At 39.3% G+C, this 23,462-nt stretch overlaps 1 protein-coding gene and 1 long non-coding RNA gene across 16 annotated transcripts; one reads left to right on the top strand and one right to left on the bottom strand.

Annotated features, from left to right (window-relative positions):
* Window positions 1-75: 75 nt before the first annotated feature.
* pals2a (protein associated with LIN7 2, MAGUK p55 family member a) lies at window positions 76-22,257 on the bottom strand. 15 transcript variants are annotated; one of them, XM_082150357.1, is made up of 15 exons: window positions 20,108-22,109; window positions 19,735-19,853; window positions 18,838-19,702; window positions 18,147-18,224; window positions 12,727-12,845; window positions 11,536-11,688; window positions 11,057-11,206; window positions 9,808-10,035; window positions 6,689-6,820; window positions 6,479-6,575; window positions 5,769-5,840; window positions 4,045-4,206; window positions 3,741-3,943; window positions 2,904-3,032; window positions 76-2,615 (listed from the first exon to the last, which is right to left on the bottom strand). In XM_082150357.1, the coding sequence occupies exons 4-15, from the start codon at window positions 18,151-18,153 to the stop codon at window positions 2,439-2,441; spliced, it is 1,629 nt and encodes a 542-aa protein (XP_082006483.1). In that variant the 5' UTR covers window positions 18,154-18,224; window positions 18,838-19,702; window positions 19,735-19,853; window positions 20,108-22,109; the 3' UTR covers window positions 76-2,438. The 15 variants fall into 15 exon arrangements, with proteins under 15 accessions (XP_082006483.1, XP_082006481.1, XP_082006482.1 ...); XM_082150355.1 differs by having other exon boundaries at window positions 19,735-19,950; XM_082150356.1 differs by lacking the exon at window positions 20,108-22,109 and having other exon boundaries at window positions 18,838-19,427; window positions 19,539-19,702; window positions 19,735-19,997.
* Window positions 15,137-16,640, top strand: LOC309484308. The gene is made up of 2 exons (XR_014200843.1): window positions 15,137-16,276; window positions 16,309-16,640. It is a non-coding gene; the product is annotated as an uncharacterized lncRNA (long non-coding RNA).
* Window positions 22,258-23,462: the final 1,205 nt, after the last annotated feature.

A 23,462-nucleotide genomic window follows, 5' to 3' on the forward strand; every position in this document is an offset into this window, starting at 1 on the left:
TCCTGCCTTAAACTTTTTTTTAATGAGAACAATTTTATGCAAACCAAAATAAAAAATGATTTAAGTACAATGATCCAAAATTAAGATTAATTTATTAGACAGCCGTTTCATTTCAGAAAATACAACTCTCTGTATTGCAAAATATAGATTTTTCAAGTGAATTACGCAAGCTGGATAAAATTGAGTTATACAGCCTTGAAAAAGACACTGGAGCAAGTCGCCAGAGACAGAGATACATCACTACAGACAACCAAGACTGTTATGAATCTGTGAGGCCAGGTAGCTTGTGATCAGGACACAATTGGTCTATATTCCATTTTCAAAGGTCATTTTGTGCCCGTGTAAAAAGGCATTTAGCTAAATACAGCGCTGATTCTGTATACTATGACTGAGCTCATAATTCTGCAACAATTTAATTGAAACCGTGCTATTGGTGGCACTTTATTTTATAGTACATGCACTTACAGTATACTTGGTACTCAGTACTCTCATGTGCGAGTAATATAAGGTAACTTGGGTTTTGGTTTAGGTTTATAGGAGGGATGGGCAACTCTGGCCCTCAAGATCCACTATCCTGCAGATTTTTGCTCCAAACCTAATCAAACAGACCTAAACAAGCTACAATCAAGGTCTTCAAGATTACTAGAAAGCTACAGACATGGAGTTAAACGCTGCAGGATGGTGGACCTCGAGGGCCAGAGTTGCCCAGAGTTTAGGGGCAGTTCACACAGAACACATTTTTGCTTTAAAAAAAACACAAGATACACACAATGGTATCCAAAGGCAGAGGTGCGGCGCTGGTGAATGGAAAAGCAGCCAAGGTTTTGAGCCGTGTTTTCAATTTGAAATGCAGCACTCATAGTAAAAGTTGTCATGTCAAGCATTTCAGATGCTGAAAAATCAGCAAGATGCATGTTCACATAGAAAAACTATTCAAAAGCAGCGCAGTATAGCAAAAACATTCTGTAAACTGTCCCTTAAGCTTAAAGTACACTTTGGTTTTCACACATACACTAGGGTAAATTAAGTCATTAGTATGGTACACGCGTAGCAATATTTTTCATATTCTATATGCTCAGTTTGTGCATATGCCTTTGCACTAATTAGTTTGTCTACAAGGTGGCAATGCTGTTGCTCACAGTTACAAAAGAAACAAATGAGACGAAGAAACAACTATTGGAGACCGCAACAATAAACGCACACGTTGACAAAGGGCGATTAAGAGATGTACGCAACTGTAGTTTAAACGACAATGATGACTACATGCGGTCTCTGGACTAATAAAATGTTCAACACCGTTTTACAACCAAATTATATGCAACACCTAATTTAACTTTAGTTCCTGTTGCATGCATGCACTCTCAAGTGGACAAAACCGCAAGTGTGGGTATTGGGACAGGCCCAGATTTTTCAAATCTCAAATCGTATTGTAGTGTGTAAGCCTTGAACTTCTTTGTACTAATTAGTTTGTCCACAAGGGGGAAACACTGACCCGGCTTTTGTTTCAGTCACTTTTCATATTCTGTATGCTCAGTTTGTGCATACGCCTTTTTTTTTTTTTCACACACTGTGTTTTCAGTCCAAAAAGAAAAAACTGAGACAGAAACAATAACAAACTACTGGGGATGGCAGCAACAATACATGCAACTCTAGTTTAAAGAGTTAAAAGAATTTGAATCGGTCATAACTTCTGAAGAGAAGTAGCGCAGACACTAGATGTATTGGGCTGTAGACACACCAAGCTTTCCCGTCAAAACTAAAGGTACTTTGCGCTTTAGGGATAGGTTCAGGATTAGTACCTAGTAATTATAGTAAGTACATGTTGAACAGGACTGTAAAATAAAGTGCACCCATGATATTTCTAAAAGTTAAAACTGCCTTACTCCTAGCGTTCCTTGAATTTAACTTGAATAAAATCAAGGCTAACAGGATGACGCTAATAAAGATCTTACCAAGTCAGAAGCTGGATAAACTATAAAGTTGCTCAAATTATTTGACATACTGTAGTGACTGAACTATATGACATCACGTTTCAGAGAGATGAAGAGATGCGAGATGAATACTGCACTGTAAACCAATGTTAGTAACTAAAATTACAGCAAGAAAACAGACCGCCCGCTTTCAATACTGTAATGCAGCTTATACTAGAATGAAAAATGAATTACCATTTCAATAAGTCATTCAAAAAAACAAAACAAAAATCCTATTTGCTTCTGTCCCTCCAAGTAACATTCTTTAAAATATGTTGAGTCAGTAGAACATAAAAAAACGTTAATAAATAAGTACACTTCCCTTCTGTCTGTTGTGACTGGATAGCTAGTGTACATTTGCATAGTGACTGGTGGGTCCGTTCAGTGTGAACATGTGTTCTGTGCCGCTGACCTATCAGTGGTGCCGCCGCCGATGATGATGATGATGATGATGATGGTCTGTATGTCTCAGTAAACCCAGTTCAAAGGGACCCATTGTGGTTGTGTGGTTAGCTGCTCCACAGCTGCCTGCAGTTTCTCAAAGGCCTTGTCCAGATTGTCATTAACTATAGTCAGATCAAAGTAGTGATTGTACGCCCGCTTGATCCTGCTGCTTTCGTCCACCGTTTTCTTTAGGTCCGTTTCCTAAGAGACAGGAAGAGATGAGCTGACTATTCAACAGCTTTGGTTCCTAAACTACTTTCCTTCCTTCATTGTCTCTTAACGATTGAATAAAATCAGCAATGTAAACCATGAACCAAAACTGCCATATATATCAAACAATCTCAGAGATCTAGGTAGCTCTGTAAAAAATTATTGTAAAAAACAAACAAAAAAAACCCCAAACATTTCTCTATAGAGAAATTCATTTTGATAGTTTATTTCCAGAACTCGACTGTTAATGAACTGTGTGGAGACAGATGTGAGGCTAACCGTCAGTAGCTTGGTTGTGATCCCAGCATCCACCACAGCTTTGTGCATGGCCCGTAGTGTATCGAGCTCCGGGGCCGCGATGAAAACCACAAATGGCATAAACTCTGATGTCTTCAGTACCTTTAGAGCCTGTAGAGCACATTTATTAAATAAAGATTTTCTTTAAATTATTTTACTAGTGATGAGACAAGCGAAGCTTTCTGAAGCTCTGAATCAATTGCTTTGTAAAATGAGACTTAAGACTTAGTCTTATACAGTAACCGCACATACGCACGGATTTGTGTGTGAAATCTCTCTTTTCACAAAGAAATGATGATATAAAAGTTAAATAACTTTCGTTCAAAACTTTATTGTAAATTCACAAAAAAAGCATATGGCTTGGTGAGTTTAATAAAAGCTCTGAACCACTGATTTGAAATGAAAGATATGTAAAGGTTTTAAAGCTTTACAAAGCAAGCTCATCACTACTTGCATCATCACCACTGTACATCATTTATACATCAACTGAACTGATGACTGCAGCACAAAAGGCACAATCACAAAGACCATCATCTTCCCACACACTTTCAACATTGTAATTACGTAATACTAAACTTATCAAGTAAATTAGTGAGGGTGACCACTTTATCCTGATTTTTTATTATTATTATTATTGTTTTAGCTGTAATGTTTTCAGTGTCCATGCTTAAAAGGGGATGAATTAAGACAGGAAGTTGAGAGAAGTTGACACCTTGCTGTGCTATTAAGACACAATTACCTTTTTTTTAATATATATTTCGTGGTGGAAACAAGCTTCCATTGAACACACAACACTTAGCCTTTCACAAAACCACTGACCTGTGGGTTGACGTCCAGTATGCAAGTACGTCCTGTGCGCACGACTTCATGGATGGAGTCAATTTTGGTACCGTACAGATTGCCGTCATACTCTCCGTGCTCCAGGTAGCGGCTTGCCTTGATGTCCATGTCCATCTCCTCTCTGGAAACAAAGCAGTACGACTGGACGTCCTTTTCATCATCGCGTGGATGCCGAGAAGTAACTGAGAAACAGAAGAAATTCCCAATGAGTGACTATGTTTGTTGGTAAAATAACATGACGGCTAAGTATTAATGTTCATAGTATTAATGTTTATAGACTCACAAGGTACAGTAGTTCCATATCGCAGTGGGTTTACCACAATCAGACGGTTCTTGAGGCTTCGGCGGCCCACACCTTGTGCACCAATCAGCACAAGAGTTTTTCTCTGGAATGGAGGCATCTTTGCTACTTCCTCATAGATCTGTAATTCATGCCGATCAAATTCTATTAGAAAAAGAGAAGTTTTTGAAAGTTATTTATGTTTTAAAAATACTTACACTGCCGTTCAAAAGTTTAGGGTCGGTAAGGTGTTTTTTAAATGGTAAGTTTCTTAATGTTTTTAAAATAAGACTCTTACGTCCACCAAAGATGCATTTATTTGATCAAAACCACAATAAAATCTGTAATATGAAATGTTAAAACTTTAAATAACTGTTTTAATATATTGTCAAATATAATTTATTCATGAGATGGCAAAGCTGAATTTTCAGCATCATCACTTCAGTGACATGATCCTTCAGAAATCATTCTAAAATGCTGATTTGGTGCTAAAGAAAAAAAATATCAGAGTTGAAAACAGTTGTGCTGCTTAATATTTTTATGGAAACCACAATATATTTTTTGAAAGCTCAAAAGAAACGCATTTATTTGAATTTATTTGCAACATTTTAAATGCGTTTACTGTAAAGTTTGATAAATTTGTGATGTCCTTGCTTGAATAGAAGTATTAATAAAAAGAAAAAATTAAAGACCCAAAACTATACACATGCATACACAGATGAGCCAAAACATTATGACCACCTGCCGACCGGCCGAGGCATGGACTCTATAAGACCCTGAAGGTTTCCTGTAATATCTGGCTCTAACACTTTTTTGCAGATCCTTCAAGTCCTGTAGGTTATGAGGTGGAGCCACCATGGATTGAATTTGTTGGTCCGGCATATCCCACAAATGCTCAACTGGATTGAGATCTGGGGAATTTGGAAGCCAGGGCAACACCTTGAGCTCTTCATCTTGTTCCTCAAACCATTCCTGAACAACGTGTGCAGTGTGGCAGGGTGTATTATCCTCTTGAAAGAGGCCACTTCCACCATGGGATCATCATTGTCATGAAGGGGTGTACCTGGTCTGCAACAATGTTTAGGCAGGTGGTACGTGCCAAATTTCCGCCCATGTGAATGGGCGGACCCAAGGTTTCCCAGCAGAACATTGTTCTCTGGTAGAAGTGGCCTCTTCCAGCAGGATATTGCACCCTGCCACAAATTTACATTTACATTTATTCATTTAGCTGACGCTTTTATTCAAAGCGACTTACAATTGCTATATATGTCAGAGGTCGCACGCCTCTGGAGCAACTAGGGGTTAAGTGTCTTGCTCAGGGACACATTGGTGTCTCACAGTGGATTCGAACCCGGGTCTCTCACACCAAAGGCATGTGTCTTATCCATTGCGCCACTACCACCCCATGCGCCACTACCACCCCATTGTTCTGGAATGCTTTGAAGAACATGATGAAGAGTTCAAGGTATGTCCTGGCTTCCAAATTCCCCAGATCTCAATCCAGTTGAACGTCTGTGGGATATGCTGGACCAACAAATTCAATCCACGACGGCTTCACCTCATAACCTACAGGACTTGAAGGATCTGCTGGTAACGTGTTGGTGCCAGATACCACAGGACACCTTCAGGGTCCTATAGAGTCCATGCCTCGGCGGGTTGGCGCCGTTTTGGCAGCACGCAGCGGACCAGCAGCATATTAGACAGATAAGAGACCCAGCAATTCTAACCTGCATTTTTTGCTGTTAAGTACATCATTTTCTTTTTCTTCTTTCTTCCAGTTAATGTCCCGCAGAGAATTCCTAAAACAAAGTTGTAAAACAGTTGTAATATGCAATAGGAAAGAACTTTAACGACTAAAAACGACTAGAACACTGTATTATGCATGTAAGGCCAGTAGTTGGCGGTCACTTTGTAAAGAAAGTATGCACCTATAGACTGAACACAATGCGCATGACGTCACTGTTTTCACAAATTCATTTTTGTAGTTTACACGGAGACAATAACAGTATCGTTTAAAAACTTGCACTTTGTTCCCTTTTTTTTAATCAATCTTCCTTTTATTTTTATAGACGCCTTAATTATCTTTATTTCAAAAGACACTTTCTACCTGTAAATCATCCATCTCTGACATTATGTATATAATTCTAATATTCTTCTTTATGTATGTGTATCTGTTTCTCTTGAGTATATCTGTTTTTTATTTGTTATCAGTGCTAATGCAGGTAACCTTGTTCGTGAGAAAAACACAAAATATAGGTCAGAAAAAATGTTTTTAAAAAAATAGCACTTTGCGTTTGCCTTTTCAGGCCCTAAAACAGTGTTGACCTGTAAATGAATGGCCAAAATTCATAAGTATACCGTTTTTAGTTAATAAAGGAGTCGTGTAAAAAACAAACAAAAAAACTATCAGAATCCCAATGCCTAAAATCCACTGTACCTGATCCATCCAGGTCTCTTCTTACAAAAGCCTTCCTCTTTTCCTCAAGAAACTGACTGGGGATCAGGCCAGTGCAGCCTCCATTTATGTTACATGCCTAAAAAAAGAAGAAAAAAACACTACATAGCTTCAATACGTCAAATACTTCATCATCTAAAAGAAATCAGACCAAAAAGATCTGGAAAAAAAGAAAGTGTATTTGCTTCTCACTTGCCACCAGTTGGGGTCCTCCTTGTTCACTATATGCAGAATGTCTCCTTTAGAGAAAGCCAAACCCGCCTCTTTACAAGGGATCAGGTTATCAGTGTCAGGATTGTAGTTGAAATGTGGTTTCAAATACACCTAAAGGGAAAATAATGTGTTACTCCTGCTTATTGATATATTTCTTTATAATCATTGTTGCTTTCCGACATATAATGCTGATGTTGATACAGTTGGGAAAGGAGAAATATTTTCATAAAACTAAAAATAACCACTTCGCCATTCCGATTGGCTAAAACATTTGCATGTTACATTGACTAATATCTGCTTTCAGTAATGATAAGGGCCGATTCCTCTTTCACACCGTCAATGATTTTCTACAGAATACTGCAACCAAAAAATAACTTGGGGAAATAAATGAAGAGTAACAGAAGCAACCCATGTTGGTGTGTGTTGTAAATGGACTTCTCTACGGAGGACAACAGCATGTTTTCACATTAAATATTTATGGATCGTGGTGGATCTTTATCAGTGACGAGGACCCAACAGTAAACATACAGCGGTTGTTCACTGCACATAACCAGGCCACTGAGTAAAGTTCAGGTCGAAAGACAGAAATTTAGGTTTGACACAAGCAATGGAACCCTGTAAACCCTCGCCTCCGGTGTTTGCTCTTTGTGCGAGCTTTGTAAACATTACTTATTCAAGGAAAGTTGGTAAAGGACATCTTCCTGTTTATACGCATACACTCAGGAAGTGGTTGATGTGCAGCAACAACACTGTTCGGGGAACTGAATGTATTCGGATCAGAAGTTGAACCAGCAAATATCACAATCCAGAATCACATTAATAGCAAAAAGTTTAAAAATAACAAAAAGGTTCCTAATCAATACATTCCAACCGTTTCCGTGGCATATTTCAGCTGACTGTTATAATAATAATAATAATTTGTTACATTTATATAGCGCTATTCTTGGCACTCAAAGTGTTTTTACATAGAAGGGGGAATCTCCTCAATAGACATGTGCCGGTATTCGGTAATGCGATAAATCGCGGTAATGAATATGCACGATATTGTTATCGCGGGCACTTCAAAATACCGTGAAAAATAATAGATCCGAATTTAGATTTTTAGAACGCGCATTATAGCTTATTTTCCATCAACCGCTTAAACAAACACTGCGTATATGCTGCGCGAAACACGTGCGCACTCTGATGTAAACAATCGCCACGTGTATAAGCATGCGGCCGGTGCGCACTTCTAGTCTAATGTAAACAGTCCTCACATAGAGAAGCAGCATGGTGGAAGGAGGAACGCCACCGCCTACAGTCTATGGCCGCCGCCGATCTATCCGGATCCATCCCGCTTCTAAAAGCAGAGCTGCCAACTCGACGCATTCAGCGCGAGACTCTTCACACGCTCACGCCACACATCCGTTTTCTCACGCAGAGAAAAATCGCGGAGCAAAGAGGACACGAAGACCGTCAAACAAGACAGAGCAGTTTACTTTTGATATGAAACAGGAGAACAATTGTGTCACAGAACGTTACATTTAAACCATTTAATGACCAGCAGCATGTTAGATGACTAAAACATATAGATAAAGAGGAGTATTTTGCTGAATATGTGCACTGCACTTTTTTACATATTTATTATATTTTTTACGTGTGTCATTACATAATTGTTATTATAATGAAAACCACATTATATTTGATTTAATTAGTTATTTGTAACCTTTAATAATACCAGCTGATAGGGCTCTATATATGGTTACATAGCATTATGTGAGATATTTTATTTTTCATGAGAAAAAAATAACATGTGGGCTATCTACTGTAGCCTTCCTAATATTTATCCAAAATTAGTCAATATTGAATCAAGATTTAAATCAAATCCCAAGTATTGAATTGAAATCGTTAAATTTGTGTTAAGCAATACAAACAGTAGCCTACCAGTCATTGTACCATGTAATCATTGTAACATGTTGTCACTAAACTTAATAAAATTCAGTTTATTTACCAAATGTTTTGACAATCACAATTACACCTTGTGATGCAAGTTTTATTTTATTTTATTTTTTGCATCCTCCCCCCCCCCAATCCATTTGTTTCTCATGTGCAATTAAAATATCGTGATAATACCGTATACCGTGATAAAAGATCACTCAATTAATCGCAGCATGAAAATGTGATACCGGCACATGCCTACTCCTCAACCACTACCAATGTACAACATCCACCTGGATGATGCAACGGCAGCCATATTGCACCAGAACGCCCACCACACACCAGCTTACTGGTGGAGAGGAGACAGAGTGATGAAGCCAATCAGTCTATATGGGGATTATTAGGTGGCCATTTTGATGGATAGAGGTTAATGGGCAAATTTGGCCAGGATGCCGGGGTTAAACCCCTTCTCTTTTTCGAAAGACATCATGGGATTTTTAATGACCACAGAGAGTCATGCTATTATATAGAGTCATTCTAACATGATGCAGGCTTTGCAAAACTACTTGTTATAGAAAGACCAGTTAAAAACTATATCAGACCGCGTCTAAGGCCACATTCACACAGACTGCAGTTAAATTCGGTTGTCAACTCCAAAAAAAATTTAAAATTAAAACAACTGAAGGTCAGGATTTCTTTTCAGGATCCGTTCCTTTCCAGGCCCAGATCTCCTTAGAGTATAGAGTAAGGGTGTGCGCGCAAGTTGACTCCTCCCATCTGCCCTACTTAGCGCAGGTTGTGTTATTAATAGGGATAACCATGCTCACAATGCCACCAGGCTGAAACTGAGTCACCCAGAGGCCAGGTCTCTCCTTCCTCTTTCTCAAGGACTGTATAACCAATATCCCATCAGGAGGTTATTCAGCACTAAAATCTGGTCTATGGGAAAAGACTGCTTTGTACTCTCAGCATCTGATTATTAGGGGAAAACACTAGCAGCTTAGATGAGGATGATCTTGTACATCAATCCACACCTTGCTGCAGAAAATGGGTTCAGGTTCATTTTACATTTATTCTTATGAGTTTTGCCTCAACCAGGCAACTTGGTGGCAAAATGTTTTTGAATATTTTATATATAATTTAATTGCATTGGACTTCTTGTGAATCAGCGGTGCGCTGACCTGTGCAGGTGGAGGTGTGTCCCTGTAGCTGGGCAGGATTTTGAGCGTGATGCTTCCATTGCAGTCCCTCAGCATGTGCTGTAACGCCATGGGGTCTTTGCCCACATCTCGGCCGTTCACCTCTCGGATGACATCACCAGCGTGCAGCATCCCCTGCCTGTCAATCATGCTGCCGTGCATAACACGCGCGATGACAAGGTCGCCCTCCTCCACCCGGAATGTTACACCCTAAAAGAGATGACACCATGAATCTCTGACATGCCAGCACAGAGAGTCAGTCATACTTTTTATTAAGGGATGATACCCTGGAACTGGTTATCAGAATTATTATTATTATTATTTTCCTATAATTAATAATACCTCAGAATAAATCAATAAAATAAACAAATGTTATTTTCAGTGGCTTTTAACAATATATAATAATATAATATAATATCCTTAAATATTTTCAGTGTACGTTTATAATACAATATCCATAAATAAATACATTTTATTTTCAGTGGCTTTTAACATAATACAAAAATCTCTAAATAAAAAAGAAAATATTTTCAGTGGATTTTTATACAATAACATAATATTTATTTAGGGATATTGTATTATATGTTATTGTATACAAATCTTTTTTATTTTAGGGACATTGTATTAATATATAAAAATGCACTGAAAATATGCATTTTATTTGTTATTTATTTATTTTATGGATATTGTGTTATATTATCCTATTATATATTATATTAAAAGCCACAAAAAATAACATTTATTTATTTAGAGATATTGTATTATAAGATAATACAATATCCCTCAAATAAATAACAAATAAAATATATAGTTTATATATAGTAAAAATTAATCAATCGATTGATTTATATCATAATATATATTATAGATAGATAGATAATTCATTTCAGTGTCTTTTTTACCAAGCACCCTTGTGAATTTCTATCCTTGGCAGAGACACAATGACTTATTTTACTAGGTGTTAAAAGACTGCATGACTGCCCACTATAGATAAGCTCAAGAGACTGGTTGGCCTTGTATATTCCTATCTTGCTTGTATATAAAAGGAAAATTTAACAATTAAGCCTAGTTCTCGTTAATGCAAACTTTCCAAAGCAGACCGACCAAAAATGGCTTTTCATGCTGCCTGAAACACAAGCTGCTAGTAGTTAGTAGAGCTACTCAGAATGAGCGGAACATCTGACTGACTATCGGATCTAATCCTGTAAAACTGAGAATGTCTGTCACTCACAAGAGGCTCTCCGGCCTTCTTCTGGATGCTGATCATGCGAACCGTGTCAGCCGGCATGAGGGATGAGCTGGTCATGCTGGTGGAATTGGTGCTGGTGGGAGGAGCTTCATATGACTTAGAAGCCACCTTGTCATGAGCTTCTAACAGGGACTGAAATTGCCAAGATAATTAAATTGAAGTTTGGATAATTAAATTACCAAATTAATTATATTCCTTTAAAAAAAGAAGAAAAAAAATAAAAGAGAGCAACTCAATTTGTTCATGGTCTCAAGTGCTTAAAGGTGATTTTGCTATACTACTGAGAAAGCAACAGGATGAATAAATAGTTGTAAATAAACAAGTCAACAATGTTATGAAAAAGTGCAGTCAGACACATACACACACACACACACACACACACACAAACACACACACACACACACACACACACACACACACACACACACACACACACACACACACACACAAAGGTCTGGTACCTGGAAATGCGGTTCCTTCAGGATATTACTGAGTTCTGCTGCACTTTCATCACGACTGATCAGACTGTTCATATCAGTCAGGATCTCGCTCACTAGCTCCACGTTATTACTTTGCACCGCCTCCAGCTTAACGTCCTCCAATCGCTCGTGTGCCTGAGAGAGAGTGGGTGGAGACAAAATAACTTGAGTATCTTGCCAAGAAACGGATTAATGGATTACATCTAGAAGGACTCAAGAGCATTAACAAACGCACTGCCAGGTACACTTTAGATGGAAGAGAGTATTAACAACCATACACAAAGTCATTAAGAGAAATAATTTAATCAAGTGTCTCAGGTCAATTTTTTTTTATAATTTTATATAAAAATAAAATACAAATATTTTTCAAATTACCTATGAATAAATAAAGATCAGACTTTCAATCTTAAACTATTAAAATGCATTGTAAAAATATGTATATAATTTATAATATATAATATACAAATATATATTATTTAAATAATTTGTGTATTGTTCACAACATTGTTCATCATGTTCAAACTAAGCCAAAACATTATTATTTCAAACGGAGATACATTAAAAACACATAATTTGACATGGTGGAAATTACACTGTGGTGGGAATTTTTACAACTTAACTAAATTAAATGAATGACAGATTGAGAGATCTACTTGAGTATATACACATTGTTAGACAATGTTAGTGAACAAATGAAGTTACAATCCATCAAATATTTGAAAAATGTGTTTGAGATAAATCATAAGGGTCAGGCACGTGTATTGTTGACTATCTTTTGCTATTAAATCTATAGTTGCACAAACTATATGTTTCTCACAATAGTGTTAGTTCCTAATCAAACAAAGTGAAGCTCAACCAGTATATCTCACAATCTGAACAATTTCACACAGCTATTTTAAGAAAAGAGCCCCTGTACATCACGTTCTTATGACCTCTGACACTGCAAACAACCCCTGGCCTCCAGCTCATAAATGCACACACACGATTAGAGACATGTGAACGGGGTTTATGTTGATTTCCGGTGGCGGATACAAGATCTCTTATTGACTAAATTTAAATGACTAATTATTTTATTTTAAATGAAATGTTAAATTTAAACACTTGATGTCCACTAATAGTTCTAGAGCTAAGTGAGAGAATGAACAAGAGTTAAAATCAAGAATTAGTTTACACCTTAGCGAGGGAACGAACTATAGGACTCTCCATAATGCCACGGAGGAAGATGAGGTCGATGTCTTTGGCTCCCGTTGAAGGCGGCAGCTCCTTGAGGTTATCCAGCACCTGCTGCATAGCTGAGGGTCACACAGAAATTACACACATATTTAAAATAAATAGCCCATAATGTAATTGAGGTGATTAAGATAAGAGAAAAAGAATAAAGCACACTGGCAACAGAAGGACATATGACTTCAATCTTATGCAAATCTTAAATCTTATAAGTCTAATGGCGCTTTTCCACTACACAGTACCAGCTCGCCTCGGCTCGCCTCGACTCGACTCGGCTCTGTTTGGTTTTCCACTGTGTAAAAGTTGTACCTGTACCTGCTTCCAGGTACTTTTTTTCGTACCACCTCCGGCGAGGTTCTAAGCGAGCTGAGGCGATACTAAAAAATGTGACGTGAAAGCACAGCAGACTGCTGATTGGTCAGAGAGAATCGTCACTATTCACTGCGTCATCATTGCACGCGCCAGACGGAGTATCCTGAATAAAAAACAGCAAAAACAAAAACATCCAAAAACAGCATACACTCGATTTCCTCCATTGTCCTGTGTGTGTGTGGGTAGTGGGTGTGTCTCGCGCGTCTCGCGTAAAAGATTAAGTCACGGCAGTTTCCTGCGGCGTTGCTATGACGACCAGGTACTATTGTGGAGGTACTATCTGCAATGGAAAACGGAGCGAAAAGCGAGCCGAGTCGAGTCGAGTTGAGCTGGTACTGGTAATGGAAAAGCGCCATTATACTTTTTCCTATTAATAAATCTTTAAGCATTTTCCTTCAGGTATGCATATCATAGTAGATGATATGGTGGTACTTCATACACATTTTATGGTCTGTAAATGATATACATTTCATGGTATTAAAATATGTCAAATGGAATACTAGAGTTTAATAATTAAATGATGTCAACATAATACATAAAACAAAAAAACAAAAGTAAGATATATGAACAAATAAAGTAACCTAGTTAAACAAGCTAGGTGTAGCTGACATTTTTTAGCACCTCAGAAAAATTAACCTAGTAAATCCGGTTCCCATTCAGTCAGTCACGTTCAACATTACGTCGGACTGACGTCATGGGGTCTCGCCTGGGAGCCCAATAACCACCAAGTGGTAACAAAATGAGAATGGACATTGGCCAGTGAGATTTGCATGCCGAGTCACACCAACCTGGACATACGGGTATAAATAGGACCTGTATTACTCAATTTATATTTTGCTTCGGAGCAGATTTGCACATTGCACATGGCAGCTCATTTCCATTCACCTTCAAGAGAGGAGTGCAAGTTTCCTGAAAGAAAAGAGCAAAAAGCTATTTTCATTGCTACTAGGAGAAAATCCCCCAAAAAACAGCAATTGTAATTGCTATTTTGCTTTGCAGCTCGTCGTGGGTTCTCTCTGCCAGTGTGAAGGTGCATTCCAGCGGAGCGCAGCATTCATCCCTGGCCGTTTCTGCTGAAAGAGCAGTTCCCTAAAAGAGCAAGCATGGGCAATCAGTGTCTTTTTCAAGATGTCTTTTCGCACGTGCGTTTCTAGATGCGGTCGTTTCCTAACTTCATTTGATGGCCACGATCGCTGTCTCTCATGCCCTCCATGCTGAGATGGCGTTTGTGGGTGGTTCATGTTCTCGCATGGGAACATGATCACATCAGGTACGTGGGTCGTAACTCTCCTTTCTTGTAAAGGCTCAAGTCCCCTTTGCTTTGAAGTGGAGTCTGTTCACAGAGTGGTGTTCTTCCCAGCAGGAAGACCGCCAGAAATGCCAGATCGGCTCTGTGCCTTCCTTCCTTCAAGAGGGCTTGGAGCGGAGGCTGTCCCCCTCCACCTTGAAGGTCTATGTTGCCACCATCGCAGCACATCACGATGCTGTTGATGGCAGGTCACTGGGAAAGCACGACCTGGTCATCAGGTTCCTGAGAGGCGCCAGAAGGTTAAATCCTCCCAGGCTACACCTCATCCCCTCCTGGAACCTTTCTGTCATGCTTTCGGGTATACAGAAAGCTCCCTTCGACCACCTAGAATCAGTCTCTAAAGACAGTGCTCCTGACCGTGCTCGCTTCCTTCAAGAGGGTAGGGGACCTCCCAGGCTACACCTCATCCCCTCCTAGAACCTTTCTGTCATGCTTTCGGGTATACAGAAAGCTCCCTTCGACCACCTAGAATCAGTCTCTAAAGACAGTGCTCCTGACCGTGCTCGCTTCCTTCAAGAGGGTAGGGGACCTCCCAGGCTACACCTCATCCCCTCCTAGAACCTTTCTGTCATGCTTTCGGGTATACAGAAAGCTCCCTTCGACCACCTAGAATCAGTCTCTAAAGACAGTGCTCCTGACCGTGCTCGCTTCCTTCAAGAGGGTAGGGGACCTCCCAGGCTACACCTCATCCCCTCCTAGAACCTTTCTGTCATGCTTTCGGGTATACAGAAAGCTCCCTTCGACCACCTAGAATCAGTCTCTAAAGACAGTGCTCCTGACCGTGCTCGCTTCCTTCAAGAGGGTAGGGGACCTGCTGGTATTTTCGGACAGCAAATCGTGCCTAGAATTTGGCCCGGCCATCCTGAGACCCCAGCCCGGATACGTGCCCAAATTCCCCACCACTCCCTTTCGGGACCAGGTGGTGAACTTGCAAGTGCTGCGCCCGGAGGAGCTCACTCCACTTGGGTGTTGCCTCGGCTCAGGCGCCTCTCTGGCAGACATCTGCAGAGCTGCAGGCAGGGCGACACCTAACACATTCACGAGATTCTACAATCTCCTAGTGGAGCCAATCTCTTCCTGTGTCTCGGGTACAAACAGGTAATGTACTGTCTTGCTTGCAGCGCCATTCCCCTCTAACAGGGGGATACGAGCACCTACTTGCTCTTCAGGGGGCGTATTACAGAAACTTTCTAGCTTAAGTCTTAAAGGGTCATGAAACCCTAAACCAAATTTTCCGCTATTTTTGTCTTCTGTGTTTAAAATCTTCATTGTGTCCACGTCACAGGCTGTTAGGTGGCAGAGCACTGTAGTACTTTGATGACTCATCGGTGTCTCAATTATTCATGAGACTGAGTTTTCTTATCCAATGAGAAGACACTCCCTCTTAATTACTCATGACACCACGTGGATCTTTCCAATGACAGACATGTCAAACTGTGATATCGCGTAGTAGATGAGAGTGGCCATTTTTATTAAGCGGAAAATTTATTTTCAAATAAATGCATTTATAGTGTGCATATAAACAAATATATATTTTATAATGACATTATACATGTACATTAATATGTTTTAAATACAATTACGATTACTGTAGGCTAACATATGTAGCAGGTCATTCAGTTACTTTTGAAAGGACAAAAATAAGGTGTCAATGTATTTCATTAGGCTTTAACTTTGCTAGCATTTCCTCACGTTTTACCACTGATTTTAGTGACATTCGATATGCATGGGCCACTGGCGATGACGGTCCCCGGTCCCCCCCCGTGACGTAACATCGAACGTGACTGACTGAATGGGAACGTTTAGGTTACTAATGTAACCCCCGTTCCCTGAAAGAGGGAACGGAGACGTTATATCCCCCCTTCCACAGCTCTGAACCACCGCTGAATGGCCAGGATCCTGTCTCGGCTCCTCAGCAAAACATGAATGAAGCGAGTAATGCTGGACTTATTTATACCCGTATTTCCGGGTAGGTGTGACTCGGCCAGCAAATCTCACTTTGTTACCAATTAGAGGTGATTAGGCTTCCAGGCGAGACCCCATGATGTCAGTCCGATGTAATGTCTCAGTAACCTAGACGTTACTTGGCCAGTTGGTTGGTAACCGAAACACTATTTCAGAAAAAATTTGGAATATTTCAAGCTCTAAATGTGACTAATTCGCTTTGGTGAGTTATAAATATGAAGGTCATTTGGGAACCAAAAATAAATAAGTAAAAAATAAAATAAAATGTGTACATGTTCACACACATATATACAAATAATTTCCACAGATTTCTACAGCTTGGCTGCACAGTGTGGCAGAAAGCTGATTTTGGATCCTGTTTGCAGTCAATACTACGCAGTCGCAGTAACAGAGAATGACAAAAACAATCCATGTGTATTACTGCATCAGAAAGCACTAGAAAAGGGCATATTCATCACAAAGTGGCATAATTTGCATAATGCAAACAGTAACCATTTCCATGGTGAACAAACCCACACAGAGACCTCTCCCACTATAAGGCAACAAACTGCACAACACAGCAGAGAAAATGGTGTCAGTGAAAGCAACTGAAAGAAAACACTGCGCTGTGGGTCATTAAGCCTCTGAGACACGCTATTTTATCAGCAATTTTATCGACCTCTCTACCTCCATCCAGTGCTGCAAGGGTTGCTCTCTATAGAGGCAGGATCCATTAGACATTGCTAAAGTTATAATGACATGGCTGGAAGGACTGAAAAGGTCTTTCTGACCCATACTCAGGAGCAACTGTTTGCAAAAGGTAGATCAACCGCAGTCATAGTGTGAACTAGGTGAAATTGTAATGAAAAATAAAATAAATCAATCTGAAACCACTGCAGCATAAAACTGCTGCTGATCAAGTAGGGCTCCTTGAATATGGCAAAAATCCTAATCATAAATTATAGCCAACATTGAGACCACAATTGTTTGTGATCATGTACTAATTTGATTTTTACAAAGTAAACAAGTGATTTCAAATTTGTATTTTTTTAAGATATTTTTAGGGACGCACAACTAAAAATTGCTGTGCCGATATCGGCCTCCAAATCGGTATCGGTCAACATATGATCATTTTTAATGTTATCGTTATATCGATAAGAAAATGTGGCCGATATATTAAAGCCAATAAACAATGGATTACTTTCTTCAGCTGAGACACTTCAGATGCACACGGTTCACCATGATGGTTTTGAATAGCCTAATTTGAAATATGACTGGAATCACTTCAAAAAACAAAAAAACTATAAGTGCAACATGCAAGTCTGTCATATAGGCTACATAAAATTATAATGAGAACATTGTTATTGTGTGTTTGGGACATGGCTGTTAATGGTGAGACTTTTTTTTGTAATCAGGCTATCAAAAATAATTTTAAAAATATGGATTTAGATTTATTGGCCAATATATCGATTATTGGCTTTCAAATATAAAGAATTATCGGTATCGGTCAAATTTCCCTAGATATTTCCTAAAACTTTAAAATATAATTCAGTTAAAAATATATGTTTTTTAAATTATAAAAAAAAAAAGTAAATTTTTTTTTTTTAAAGTACATACACGTTTAAATAAATAAGACACAAATAAATTCATACAATTGGTCTCAGTGGATACCATGAGTTTCATGTATCCTACTGATGTATAAAGCATCCCATAAACCTGTAAGAGGCTCAAAGGTGCTTACCTGTCATTTTTCCTATTTGGCAGGGGAAGCTCAGGGCTAAGACAAAATTTGTCTTCAATAGCAATGAGAACCATGCACCTGGGGGATGGGAAGAAGCAAGTCCACATCAGAATGTTTATTCACTCCATAATTCTGTGCAACTTTTCCCATTTTCATTTAAAACAGAATGAGAAAGTCACACGATTGCAATAAAAACACGAGCCGGAAACAAGTCCATCAGAGTCATCCTTTTGAGGTTTTCTTGGAAATCTCAGCATTATTGCTGCTCTTTTCCAGGAACCTTGAAGTATGAATGATGTGAAACCAAGAGAAAGGAACTTTATCCACAAACAGACCATCTTTACACACAATAGGATCAGAGAATCACATTCAAAGATATTCTACAAACAATACCTGGATCTGTTTTTGCCGATTGCTGATATTCCAGACAGCTTTGGCATAAACATCGCAATCCTACGATGTATGTGTATGGATACACAGTGTACTACGGAATCATCACACTGATTTCATGTATAGACAAGCGAAACTCTCAGTTGTACTTTAGCAACATTTAATTAAGCATCTATGCATACTATAGCCTACTCCTGCCCGTTACCATTTGAGGAAATGTGACATCCACCACTACGCGTCACTGCAGTGCATAAAATGTGACAACAGAATATACCAATACATGCTATTTGTAATAACTCACCTGCAAATTGAATTTCAGTGCAGTTCACAGAAGCTCTGCTCACTCTCTTCTCATCTGGAGCTCATGGAGACAGCAAAATCTGCCATAGAATTCAGACATTTCCAACATCAGCAACAACTGCAAAAGCTCACCAGTGTGTAGGCCTATATCAGGAATTGTCAACTTCTGTCCTGGAGGGCCACTTCTGTCCTGAAGACATTAATTCGCTTGTTTAGGTGTTTGGTGTGGGTTGGGACTACACTCTGCAGGACAGTGTCCCACTCCCACCAGGACCGAAGTTGCCCATCCCTGTCGGATATACATCAATAACACTATACTGACTGAGATTGGTATCTGATTGAAAGAACTATTAAGCCATTTAAAGCCATATCAACATTTTCATTTAATTAGCACTGCTTTGTGGATAAATGAGCAAATAACTAAATGCAAGCAATACACAACATTACCTACTTCAAAACAAAATAAGCAGCTCACTTACAAATAACTCTGCATAGCTGTGCAAAGTACTCTCATGTGACTTACAGTACTCATTCATGACCTGACCTACAGTACTCACTCACGTGACCTGACCAACAGTACCAACTCATGACCTGACCTACAGTACTCAAGTGACCTGACCTACAGTACTCATGATCTGACCTACAGTACTCATGATCTGACCTACAGTACTCATGATCTGACCTACAGTACTCACTCATGACCTGACCTACAGTACTCACTCATGACCTACAGTACTCACTCTCAAGTGACCTGACCTACAGTACTCTCGCATGACCTACAGTACTCTCATGACCTGACCTACAATACTCACTCATGTGACCTACAGTATTCTCAAGTGACCTGACCTACAGAACTCACTCATGACCTGACCTACAGTACTCACTCATGTGACCTGACCTACAGTACTCACTCATGTGACCTACAGTATTCTCAATTGACCTGACCTACAGAACTCACTCATGACCTGACCTACAGTACTCACTCATGTGACCTAGAGTATTCTCAATTGACCTGACCTACAGAACTCACTCATGATCTGACCTACAGTACTCACTCATGATCTGACCTACAGTACTCACTCATGTGACCTATAGTACTCTCAAGTGACCTGACCTACAGAACTCACTCATGACCTACAGTACTCACTCACGTGACCTGACCTACTGTACTCATGACCTGACCTACAGTACTCACATGACCTACAGTACTCACTCTCAAGTGACCTGACCTACAGAACTCACTCATGACCTACAGTACTCACTCACGTGACCTACAGTACTCACGTGACCTACAGTACTCAACCATAGGGTGTATGAACTTTATAAGGTTATTTTGTCATTTTGTTATTTTAGTGAGCTGAGCCTAAGCATAAAATACTTTTATTTATTTATTTAATTATTATTTTTTTTACAAACCTACCGACCCCAGACATTTGAACAGCAGTGTACACCTGCAGTACAAGAGCAAAATGTACTAAATCATGTCTTCGCAAGTCCAGGCACCTGCTATACAATGCACATTCATTCCAAGACTCTGACAGGTTAAGGAAGTTGAACAACCACAACTGTGGCAGCAGGTGAATATAACCGATTAAGAACAAGCGTGGAAGTTTAATCTGATTACAAGTCAGATTAAACGGAGATCAAGCTATGAAAGCAGCATTCCTGTCTCACTTCACAGGGGCCATTTTAGTATGAAGGCACATCCTAAAGAAACAAAAATGTCACATTTAATGATTTCAATGCTCCATCTGACACGCTCTTATTTGGACAGAGGCTACAGGTTTTAGGAGTCTCATTTTTGAAGCCTAGTAAACTGGAAATATGAAGTGATCAGAGTGGTCATATGCTGACTATCTGTCTTGTGTGATTTGATATTAATCATATTGTACACGATGTGCAATTGCAGTCTGGCATTTTATAATATGTATACAGTAATAGCTTGAGGCCAAAAGGCTGGGAAAAATGTAACTAGGCCAAGGCGTTTCAAAGCTGAGGAGCGTGCAAGAAGCTTACATTCTGAAATAAGTCAGCACAAACTAAATCACATGAAATGTTTGCTCAACTGTTACTGCAAACACCAACATGTACTAACTAATGCAAGAGGTGGTCTGAAACCATCTGAAACCAAAGCTTCAGTTTTTAGTATTTTTTCAGTTAAGAACAAGAGCTTGTCCGAGTTCATTATGAAATGTAAGACAAAAAGAATGTTTTCAGAAATGAAAGCAAATGTTATCTTTTGTTTTGGTGAAAATTAAATCACTTAACACTAAACAGTCAATAATGTAAGCCACTGGGAGAACACAGACGGCTGTCATTCACTGTACTGATTTAATAGAAAGCCAGTTAATATAGCCTTAAGATTTTGAATACTATGTATTTTTCCTTAAATAAATTAACAGTATTTTCGTCTGACGAAACCGTGGACTAGGAGGAACACCGCCTCCCTAGGATGCAGCAGGATTCTTTGTAAAGTCTTTACTGCCACTTTGATCAATTCTCCTTTGAGGAAAAATATTAATAAATTTTATTTAAAAAGGCAAGCCGACGCTGCTGGTGTCTGTTTTGAGATGTACATACGTAAATTGCCCACTAATGAAGTCATAAACATACGTAGATGAAATTCAGAGAAGCACTTCATAATGTGCGTTGTAAATGAGTTATGACGCCACAACAAAGGCCAGTGACCGTCTTGAATCGAGCCGCTCTTATTGTTCCAGGCAACAACTCGCTCGCGCATTCCAGCTACAGTTGACTGTCCTCGCAGTGGCACGTCCTATTCAGATACTGCTCCAATGCATAACCTACCATTAGTTAACGTTTCCAGCCACTCCGGACCGTAAGAAACATTACAGTAGATTTTATGATGGCAACACAAGCGCACGTGCGGCCCATTCAACTTCAAGGAAACGTGCAGCGCGTGGGACTCACTGAGCACATTGCTCGTCCTGTGCTAGTAACGTTACAGAATTTACAAACCGTCACGTTTTCCCTAAAAACATAAAGTTAACATTGTGAATTCGGTCGGCTCGTTTTCGCGGTTCTTTCATTCATGGTTTGAATTGAATACAACAGCTAGCTTTAACAGTGTAGCAGCGAAGCGATAGCAGCAATCAGCTGTTTATTATTAGACGGCTAACTGGATTTAGCTGGTTAGCGCTCCAATCAAAAGTGTCCACAGGGTGAGACAGCTGTATAGACAGCCACGTGTAGAGTCCTTATCACACAAAAAACACCCGCAGCCACAATCACTAGAGATTAACAGTTCCCAAGACTTACCTCACTAACCCCCACTGGGTGAATCTGTGTCCCGGTGAGAAATTTAAAGCCCCATTAACTTCCCAAGCAGACAGAACACAGAACAAGACACTTATCCTCTCTAGTGCTCTATATGTCAGTCAAGACGTTCGGACACGCCCTTTTCGTTGACGCCCGAGTGGAATGACCAATTAGAGGCATGGGATGCATACAGGACACGCCCACTGACCATTGTGTTCGCATGTGCGACTCATTTGTGAAATATGTGAGGATTATATATTTTCTACGCCCCATTACTTGCTCAGCTTGATAAGGGTGTGTATGACCAGGCAAAATGTTGAATATGAATGGTTTCCCTGATGTAAAAAAAAAAAATTTGAATTCCCTTTATAAAGAATCTATTAGGGAACTTTCATTTTGGACATCTATAACAATTTTATAAAATAAAACCAATAACTGGATCACGCATGAATCTATCTATGATATAATAATGATCAGTTTCTTGAATTTTCAGATACATCTTCAGGCGGTCACCTCGATTTTAATCTTGCGCGTGTTGTCCAGTAGAGTCAACACATTTAAAGCATTTCTTTGAAACAGAACTATATAATTATAGATGTTTTTTTCCCTTTATATAAGCCTATTGGTCAAGGGTCTCTAAAATGAAAAATAGTGAAATGATTTCTGAAGGATCATGTGACACTGAGGACTGGACTAATTATGCTAGTTATTTTAAATTGTAAAAATATTTCAAAATATTACTGGTTTTGTTGTATTTTGGGTCAAATAAATGCAGCCTTGGTGAGCATATAGACTTCTTTTAACATATATGTGTATTGTATATACATATACACTGAACAAAATTATAAACGTAACACTTCTGTTTTTGCCCCCATTTTTCATGAGCTGCACTCAAAGATCTAAGACTTTTTCTATGTACACAAAAAGCCTATTTCTCTCAAATATTGTTCACAAATCTGTCTAAATCTGTGTTAGTGAGCACTTCTCCTTTGCAGAGATAATCCATCCACCTCACAGGTGTGGCATATCAAGATGCTGATTAGACAGCATGATTATTGCACAGGTGTGCCTTAGGCTGGCCACAATAAAAGACCATTCTAAAATGTGCAGTTTGATCACACAGATGCCACAGATTTTATTTATTGCCACAGATGTCGCAAGTTTTGATGGAGCGTGCAATTGGCATGCTGACTGCAGGAATGTCCGCCAGAGCTGTTGCCCGTGAATTGAATGTTCATTTCTCTACCATAAGCCGTCTCCAAAGGCGTTTCAGAGAATTTGGCAGTACATCCAACCGGCCTCACAACCGCAGACCACGTGTAACCACACCAGCCCAGGACCTCCACA

This window comes from Leuciscus leuciscus (assembly GCF_965113295.1).
Source record: "Leuciscus leuciscus genome assembly, chromosome: 20".
NCBI lineage: Eukaryota > Metazoa > Chordata > Actinopteri > Cypriniformes > Leuciscidae > Leuciscus > Leuciscus leuciscus.